General features: G+C 43.5%; 1 protein-coding gene across 1 annotated transcript; it reads right to left on the reverse strand.

The window, feature by feature from the left end:
• Positions 1-1,778: 1,778 nt before the first annotated feature.
• On the reverse strand, positions 1,779-4,150 carry LOC125521132 (myb family transcription factor MPH1-like). Its single transcript, XM_048686175.1, has 4 exons — positions 3,720-4,150; positions 2,803-3,082; positions 2,622-2,703; positions 1,779-2,261 (listed from the first exon to the last, which is right to left on the reverse strand). The coding sequence occupies exons 1-4, from the start codon at positions 3,841-3,843 to the stop codon at positions 1,992-1,994; spliced, it is 756 nt and encodes a 251-aa protein (XP_048542132.1). The 5' UTR covers positions 3,844-4,150; the 3' UTR covers positions 1,779-1,991.
• Between the last annotated feature and the right edge of the window lie 6,048 nt (positions 4,151-10,198).

Consider the following 10,198-nt stretch of genomic DNA (forward strand, 5'->3'; position numbering starts at 1 on the left):
AGAGCGGCAAGTGAAGATGTGCTTGAAGAGTCCCCAATGGGGGCGGCAACCCAAGAAGTTTTCACACAAGGAAACGAAAGCAGCAAGATACACAATAGAATTGGGAGTAAAGTGATGGAGCTGCGCTCCGAAGAAGTTCAAGAAGCTCGAAAAAAGGATGAGGAGGCAGAGAGAATCCACGATCGATATGGGTGGCGAGGAGGACGCACTCACCATCAAGAGGCTGGGGTTCGACTTCTTTCCCCGGGAGGCGCGCAGATTCGTGGGGAATGAATCCCCCCTCGACCAGATCATCGAGATCATCCTGCCGAATCACCGACGGCATCCAGTCGCCCTGGATCCAATCCTTGGGCAGAGCAGTCCTCGAGGAAGATCCGCCCCGAGCGGACTTCTTCCCCTTCCCCTGCACCGCCGCCTTCTTCGCGCGCTCCAGAGCCGACGTCTTCTCCTTCACCATCGTCGCCGGCGAAGCTCGAACAGACCTGGCACCAAGGTGGGAGCGGAGGTGGCGGAGGATCTTGTGAAGGAAGGGGGAAAAGTGAAGGCGCACTGTTCGGGGGTCCCGAGCCGGCAGCTTATAAGAGGTCGCTTCCGAGTGGCTGACTGGTAGGCCCAGGCAATCCCGTCAAATCCCGCAACAGGCGCGGTACGTGGCGAAAAAGGTGGCGCGGGGATCGAGGAGCTTCCGTCCTATCCCATCCGATTACTGCGGCCGCCCCCGTCCCGCGCGCTTCCCGAAATTCAAATCCCGCAAAATCCGCGGGCCGCAGAACAACTCGTCAAACAGAAGATCCCTTTCACACCGTCACTCGGAACTTCACAAGTAAAGAAATTCACTCGACAAGAGGCCAAGAATGGATCAAGGCGACTGAAAGAAGTTGACGACGTCATCCGTGACAATTGATCCAAAACAAGACGTTCATATAACATGAAGAACCAGTCGGAAAGATCCCCAACTCCTTCCCCACTCGAACCTCGATCCATTCGGGGGCTAATGATGAAGCTATGTACCTAGGATAGGGGCATGGACCTGTCCTAAGTACCCTACCCAAGGACATCCCTAGAAGAAGTCACCTTTCAATCGACTTGGAGGTATCCCACTCGACAGATTCAAGACACTCGACCACGAAGCAATCACTCGACAGATTCCAACCACTCGACTGCCAGGAGATCTAAGGTCACCCTGCACGCAAACGGTCGGTCATTAAGTAGCTTTTATGGTCATCATAGCACTTTATTAGGGGCATTACCAGTAACCCCCAATCTTAATATACTTTAAACCTTGCATTACTGAGGGCTGGAGGGGCCTGGCGAACTCTATATAAGCCACCCCCTCCTCAGTATCAAGGGTTGGCACCCCTGTTATTCATACACACATAATTCAGTCGACCGCCTCCGGGCACCGAGACGTAGGGCTGTTACTTTCTTCGAGAAGGGCCTGAACTCGTAATCCTCGTGTGCTTACAACTCCTCCATAGCTAAGATCTATCCTCTCCACACATACCCCCTATATCACTGTCAGAGTTAGAACCACGACAGATAGTGCTTGCCATGGGCGCCGGTGGCCGGTGGTGCATAGAAGGGGTGAGGGAGAGAGGAGCGTCGTACGCGACCTGTGGGATCGAGGGAGAGAGGGAGATGGGGATCGACTCGCTAGGTCTTTTTTTACTTACGGGTGGCAGTGGGTCAATATTAGTACCACCTTGTCTATATGTTTTAAATTCAAACTAAAAGCGTAAATTCAGAGAAAGAAAGCGTATTGTGAAAAATGAACCATATAAGAAATCATGCATGCATCTACCGCTAAAACGGTAGAAACCCCTAGTGAGTATGGCAGTCTACAAATAAACTCATATAGCTAGCAAGAAACCTCAGAAATTTACTACCACTACACTACACGATCTATGGTACAATGATAGCTATATAATGTAACTTCATATACAAAGATGCATGCAGCTCTATATATTTACACAGGGAGAGTATCGATCACATCACAGACAAGAGGATGAGATGGCCAAGTCGAGGTTCAGGTCGAGGTCCAGGCCGGTGACGGAGGCGGAGCGACGGTGATCGCCGGCTCCTCGATCCCTTGCTGGTGCGACGGCCTCCTCGGTGGTCATGCTCGAGAAGTCAGCATCACTGCTCGCCGCCTCCGCCTCCCACCGGCCAATCGACAGCGTCAGGTCACACCCCGCCGCCGTCTGCTGCTGCTGCTGCTTCTGACGTGTGCTTCTGTCAGCGTGACATGCCCAGCCGGTCGCCTGCAACAACATCAGCCATGTCAGGGGAATTAAGATGCTTCAGTGCTGATATTACAATAGAACTGGAGACTGGACAGTCAATACACGGCAGCGTGTTCGTGCCATGGTGGTAGTTTGGCAGAGTCTGCTGACTGCTACCTAACGAACTACTTACAAAAATGAAGCTTCTAGTTAGACAGTATACAGCACATCTGCACATGCATGTATCTGTATGAACGATGATGGAAAGCAAGGAAGAGGATTCGTTCATAGTTTGTGCTCATCGATGTACTCCCAGATTTTTATACGTATACGTTAATCCATTGTTTGTCTCTAGCTAGCAAGACAACAAAAATAACACATAATTGCTAGTACTCCTACCTTCTCTGATGGCATGCTGGAGTTCCATGGCAGCCGCCCTCTACTATGCTCCCAGCTCCTGAAAACGTCTTCGATCGACGGTCTGCAAAACCAGCTCGTCTGATTAACAACTCGATCGGTTATGCATACGAACACTAGTTAGAGTTAAAGAACTGAGTTAACAGCCAATTATGGTACTCACATTTGGTACGCCGGCGAGCGGTGGCCATGGGAAGGCACGGGGTAAGATGAAGCGTCGTCGATCCTCTCCGAAGCCACCCCCATGCCATTCCCGTTCCTGTGGCCATTCCATGGCCCGTCAACAACACGCTGGTCTCCACGGCGATCCACGGACGCATTGGGTGGACCGTTGCAGGTGGAGTTGCTAGAGCTTGATCTGTACATCTGGAGATGGCTCTTGACGTGAGATATGCTGACTCCCTTGGCGCCCATCAGCTGAAGAATACGCTTCGGCGTTGCCTCTGCAGATGATGCGAAGATAGTGTCAACACCAGACGACCAGCCGTACGTCAAGAAAGAATTGCTACTCTTGATTAAGTTCCGAGTTTCTGACCCAGAGAGAGCTAGCACGATGGATCCCGGATTAAGGATACACGCGCTTACGAATTACTATGGTCTTCTGTAGGTAGGATTAATCCAAAGATATATTTTTCTTTGACAGGAGAGCGGCCATTTATTACAAAAGTAATCGTAGAGATTACTCTACTAAGGTGTTAAACATCGTTTGCACAATTAATTAGCGACTTTCTTGAGCAACAAATAATTCAATCAGCCAATGATGGATCTCATCTTGTTTATGATGCATGCATATCACATGGGGTTTTCTCACCTTTCTTTTCTTCCATGAACTTGAACCAACTCCTGCCTAACCTACGGCGCAACTAAAGCAAGTATACTAAGAAAGGACTACCCATAATAAATCGACCCATACAAAAAAAAAAGCACGAATTTTAACAAATCGATCCTCTAGCAGTTCAAATCAATGAAATCATCAAATTTTATACTTACATATCGTCCGTGCATGTGAAATGTGCAATTAGACCGGAGAGAGAGGGGGAGGCATCATCTATATCTGTGAGGCAATAAGCAAGAACTCACCGTCCTGGCCGCCGAGGCAATTGACAGCTTCGATGAACTGCCGGTGCAGCTCCTCCGTCCACCGCATCCGCGGCTCGTCGGACCGGTTGTACTGCCGGACGCCTCTCCTCTCAAATCCTCTCATGCTTTATGGTCCTCTCCCTGCAGCTAGCTAGACCCCGGCCTTCAACTCAATCCGACCGATCTCGAACCCAAACTTCTGGTACACACACAGCTGAGCTGATGATGCTTCTCCAAGTTCCAATATATATATGTAGAGAGAGAGAGAGAGCGAGAGAGAGAGAGAGTTTTGGTTTGGCCAAACAATGATGAACTCGAAGCCCAAGTACTATTTTTAAAGTACAAGCGTGCTATATAGGGCCGATGTATGGAATGTGTGGATCGAAGAGAGAGCAAGAGAGAAAGAGAGAGAGAGAGAGAGAAGGCTGACTTTGCTGACCTAGTCCAGTCAAACATCTATGCTCACTTAACTTAGGTAGCAACCTAGAGAGCAGAGGCCGGGAAGAATCAAGAGGAACGAGCCCAAATTCGAGAAAAAGTTGGCGGCCTGTCCACATCCATGAGAGACAGCCAAGTAGTACTAGAAATTCTTTCGAATATAAGATATATAGGTATATATCACATATATATGCGTCGACCCATCAAGCTCAGACTATTAATTGATTTGTCTGGGTCTCTTCCCTGCACAGTGAAAGGCATACATATGAACAGTTCACCCGTTTGACAAAAGAAAACCAAGACGTTGTCCACTTCGCATGTGAAATTTAAGCTTTGTTCAACGCGGCGGCATTGATGATCCGTCACTCTTGGTGTCGCTAGGATTGACAAAATTACTCGAGAAACCTATTATATATATATAGCAACGTACGTATGACCTACGTTTCTTGACACATACATATGTAGAGCACACTGTACGTGGACTTAATTCAGTCAAAGTCTCAGAGAGTTAGTAGCTATAGCTGAAATGCTTAAGAGTCAATTCAACTCTCTACAGGAAATGCTCGGATTTCTCCAGGGAAATAGGAAACCGAATGCGCATAGTGAATTCCATATATGGCCATTGATGGAATCTTACACTTCCATGCGAAAAGCGTGTGTGAATGCATATGGAAATGGCTTTATTCGTTTAGAAAATACAATTTGAAGAAGTATATGTAGAGTTCAAGTTGTTAACTCCATTAGTTGCCTTGTACTGATTGGAGAAAGTGATGGTAAGCTAGACGTATATGAATTATTAAGGTATATAAATGTGTATATATATATGAGTGCCTTGATATGTATGTGTAGGATGGGCACATATTTGGCTTGGCAAAGTCGCATAGTTACATCGCTGGAATAGTTCCAAGGATTAGTTCTACTATACTGCAAAATTATCCTGTCCTCATGGGATTTATCGACCGGCGGTTTATATATGTGGCTACCGTTGGAACCTTACAGGATAAAACACCATGAAGTCAAGGTAGCAGTTTGTGATTACCTATCAACATTAATGCACCTAGCAAAGCTAATGACGTCACTGTCGAAGAAAATGAAGCATTCTCTACGTATGGGAAATGAATTGTGGACTTTGGGACCACATTCTTAGGGCAGGAAAAGGGAGAAAAAGGTTGCAACCGTTGATATCTCAGTTTAGAATATTGATAGGGACAATGACGCGGCCTTTTGAAATTTTTCCCTAGCAATCTAGATGTAGCATGCTAGGAGTGTCCCCCCCCCAATCAAATATATATATATATATATATATATATATATATATATATATATATATATATATATATATATCTGTGTGTGTGTGTGTGTAATTGGTCAAACATTAATTAATTTGTGAGATTGTGTCAAACTGCATTTTTTGCCTACTCGGTCATCTAAACGAACGAAAAATGTAAAAAAGATTCTATGTGAGTGTATGTGTGTATATTGCATTCCTCCACACACAAAATTGTATACGCTTATTGTGGGATGGAGTATATACTTTTTCTAAATATGGTTAATAAATATAACCACTTGGGATCTATACATTAATAAAGTTTGTGTTGCTTTTCATCAATAACAAAATTGTGCTGATTTTCAATGTTTTTACGTCCTTCTCTCTTGCGTAAGGATGGAATATGAGAGTATTTAACACGCCAAATACAAAGAGAAAATTCTATTTTGAACACTGAGTTTGTGTGTTTGATCTGACTTCAAACCCAAACTATGCAGTTATCTAAATTAAATCTTAAATTTTCTAAACCTATTAAAATGAACCCTAGTTCTGTTTTGAAAAATGATTTTATTTTGGGACATCTAAAAAAATTTGAAAAACTTCATGGATGTAAAGAGTGTTACGGAATGATAACCCGCACAAAATCATTATAAAATACAACTATTTATGTAATGTCAAAGAATTTAGACATTCTAATACTTTGGTTAACAAAACTGCTACGTGCGATGTGCAGAATAATCAAGTTTGTATTGCCTTCCATGTTCTATACGGCTTCCCCTGTTGCATAATTTGGGAAATGGGAGAGTCTTTTACATGTTAACAATATAGCAAAAAGTATATATTCAATATTTGGATTATTGTGCATGGTCTAGCTTCAACCCTATTCCATGAAAATGTCTGAATTATACCTTAAACTTTCTAAAACTGTTAAAGATCAACCCTAGATTTGGTTGGAAAAATAATATTATATTCTGGGCCTTAAAAGTGAAAAGGTTCATTTTCTAGAGAATGCTATGAAATAATAACCTACAAATTCATTTTCATTTTTTGTTTTTGTTTTATAAAACATAGATGATCTTGTTGGCTGGTGATATTTACCATGTTTCACCTTTATAGCATTCACTCTTAAATTGTTTTAAAACCTTAAACTGTTAATTGGGTGGTTTTGCATGTTTGAAGTTCTAGAATCTAAAAGCTCGTGAGTGCGGGAGATGCTAGAATGGAGAACCAACAAATATTCAACCAAAAGAAATACCAATATAACTTTTATATACAAATGTTCAATAGGAATTTATTGACCTCCCCATTCTTGCACATGAAATGAAATTGTGCACATTGTAATTTGCATTTCCTGCATACTATATGGTTTTTTTTCATCCTTTTAAAAATACTAAAATAGAACTAACTACCACTATCTAAAACTAGGTTAGCATTGTTAAATTTGACCTATAACTATAATTTGAGATTTAAATAGGCTTTGTTACTAATACGTTGTCTACATTGTTTTTACACCGAGCTGTCCTATGTAGTTGATGAAATGTACTACGTTCGAGATGGGAAATGGCACTTGTTTGGTAATTAACTTCAGCGGATCCCAGGATGCTATGCACACATATTTTTGTTGGTGTTGGTAATCTATGTTACTCTGTAAGGAAAACATACGATGTACTGCTATTTGTAAGAAGAAATTTCTAAACTCTTTGCAATCTATGTTCTTATTCCTATAATTATCAGGTGGTTGTCATGGTAGTCCATGTTGCAGTATCCGGGAATACTTGAAGATAGGCATCAACAAGCTGGAGCGAGTCACCAAGAGATTTACGTCCCAACATAGATGACGACTTAGCAGTAAACTTTGTTACATGTGAGTTCTCAATGTGTTAGTAGCCTATTGCTTCTTTAAATTTTCTCTTGTAGTTTCGAGACTTGCTGGACTTTGTAATAATTGGTTGTGTGTATCTCTAGATGCAAACGCTGGGGGATGTCCTTCCATTCTCCAGCCAACATTAGAGATGGGACTGGAATGGGGATCAATGGCTCCGATGGGAACCTTTACCATGAGGAGCTTTACCACTGAACTTTTGTTGCTGAAACGATCAACACGAATATGTATGTACAAGCTCCTTGGTTTCAGCTTTGATTTTCGGTTTGAGCTTTTTTTCGCCCTAGGCCGAGATGGCCGAATTTCGGCCATTTTCAAAAATTTCGGCTGAAATTTGACCAAATGTTGACTGCAATTTGACTTAAATTTGATCAAAATTTGCTAAATTTGAGCAATTTCGGCCTAAATATACTTTTCGCCTCAGGCCGAAATGGCCGAAATTCGGCCGAAATCCATTTTTTGCGGCCGAAAATCAAAACACTTTCAACAAGGTTTTTTTCTGAGACGGAGGCCCCAAGGACCTATGTATGTCTGTAAGGGTATTTCTGTAAAGATTTGTGCTACTTAATAGTATATGGTATTTCGGTAAACAGTACAGTAAAAAATAGTTGTGTACCTCAGGTGCAAAGTCCCGAAGATGTTCTGCCGTTGTCGCGTTCTCTAACGCACATTCGATCGAGATGGGAACGGGGATTAGTGGTTACGACGGGATGGATACGTATGTACGCACACTTGTCGCCCGAGAAATGGAAGATTGAATTTCATGGCGTAGAGCATGCATGTACGTATGCACGCAAACAAGCAAGAGGTCTGAATTGTACTACCTCTGTGCCATATTAGTTATTGGGACCGTTGACCGTTCGAAGAGTTGGACAAAAGCTCACCCACTTGAACGTAAGATATATGTGCACCATACAGATGTGCGTACGGACATGCTTACTTACTTACGCATGCATGCACGTACGTCAAACATATTGGACGTTTCCAGTGGACACACGCTATATATGCTGTATGATAGCAAGCCACAAAAAAGAAATTAAAATGCGCTGGGTCTATCTATCTACTATTCATGGCCATGGCCATCACGATCAATGAGACGATAGCTAACTTCGACGACTTAGTATGCGGCCGAAATCACTGTTGTGACCTTATCAGCAAACTTTATCACAAACTGAACTCAACATGAAAGTATTTCACGATCTGACCCTTTTAGCAACGCCATAGTCCGTGACGTTTCTGCCCAACATAGAAACACCGAACTATCCAGCGTTGCTGTTCTGGCCCCACTCGCCGACGTGGCAGGCTACAAACGCCAAGCTAGATTGCGTTTCTGGAAACGCCAAAGTCGTTGGCGTTTCTGGCCATCATGAAAACATCAAGGGGCATAGCGTTTCTGCCCTCTTCTTTCTCTCGATGTGACATGTTGCCTGACTATAGACTAAAGTGAGAAGGAGAGAGACATGAGAGATGGATGGGAGGACATGACCTTTTTCAGAGATGGCAGTAGCACTCATGCATGGCACCTACGCATGTAGCTCTTCGTATTTGGGCATGCATGCATGCTGTGTGCGGCTGCTCATGCAGCCACTTTTTTTATGTACATGTGGATGAACAGGCCTAATTAATAAGGCTAATTATTGCATGTTTCATGTTCTTGTTGTTTTGGTCTGTGGGACTAATTAAAACGGACGGAGAAAGTATTAGTCATCCACATGCAGTTCTTTCTTGGCTACGTGCATGCCCTTCTCTTCTCATTGTTCATTTTCCTTTCACTTGTCTTCCAATAATCTTTCCTAGCTTTGGCGTTTGTGTGACTGGATTTCTTGTGATGCAGAGCATTTTTCTCTTTTATCCGTTGCCACGTTCGCAATCCTTTCTGAGGCATGGCGTGCTTCGAACGCACATAAATTATATGAAAATAGCATTATAATTTACGCATTCTAAAGCTAATAACTTACGCACAGACGCCATTGTAACTTTAACCTGGGGAAAATTTAGTTAAAATACACCAATGGTATTTTTTATATAAATATACCTTGATAAATTATATAATTTTTTTTGCTGTAATAGTACAAGTGACATCTAGCTATTAGATGTGGTAAACAAATGTTGTTGTGCATGTCTAGTCGACGCCTGCCTGCCGAGCCCCGATTGTGCTTGCGCTCATTGCCTCGGGCTCGGGGTGCTGGTGCCTTCCTGGTCCTGACTGCCGAGAGGAGACGCCATGGTAAACTTACGCATAGGCCTTGGTATTAATTACATGCACATAGAAAAAGTGGCTGCATAAGCAGCCGCACACAGCATGAATGCATGCCCAAATACGAAGAGCTACATGTGCATAGCTGCCATGCATGAGTGCTAGTGCCATCCCTGAAAAAGGCAATGTCCTCCCATCCATCTCTCACGTCTTTCTCTCACTCTCACTTTAGTGTATAGCCATGCAACATGTCACATCGAGAGAGAGAAGAGGGCAGCAACGCCATTTCCCTTGGCGTTTTCAGGATGGCCATAAACGCCAAAACCTTTGGCGTTTCTCGATTGGCAGCAACGCTACATAGTTCGGCGTTTCTAAGTTGGGCTGCAACGTAGGCTAGTTCGGCGTTTGTAAATTGGACAGAAACGTAACGGACCGTGGCGTTGCTAAAAAGGTCAGATCGTGAAATACTTTCATGTTAAGTTCAGTTTGTGACAAAGTTTGCTGATAAGGTCAGAACAGTGATTTCGGCCTACGTATCCTAGCCGAGGAAGGAACATGTGTGTACTAGTCTTGCCAGCTTTTGTGCGTGCAAGACTAATCTAATCTAGTCGGGCAGACCATGCAAAAAAAAAATTTACCATGCAAAAAAATCTAGTCAGGCAGTTAAGTGTAGCTAGTAGAGGTTAAAGTCAGTG

The sequence above is a fragment of the Triticum urartu genome, chromosome 7, assembly GCF_003073215.2.
Source record: "Triticum urartu cultivar G1812 chromosome 7, Tu2.1, whole genome shotgun sequence".
NCBI classification, from domain to species: domain Eukaryota; kingdom Viridiplantae; phylum Streptophyta; class Magnoliopsida; order Poales; family Poaceae; genus Triticum; species Triticum urartu.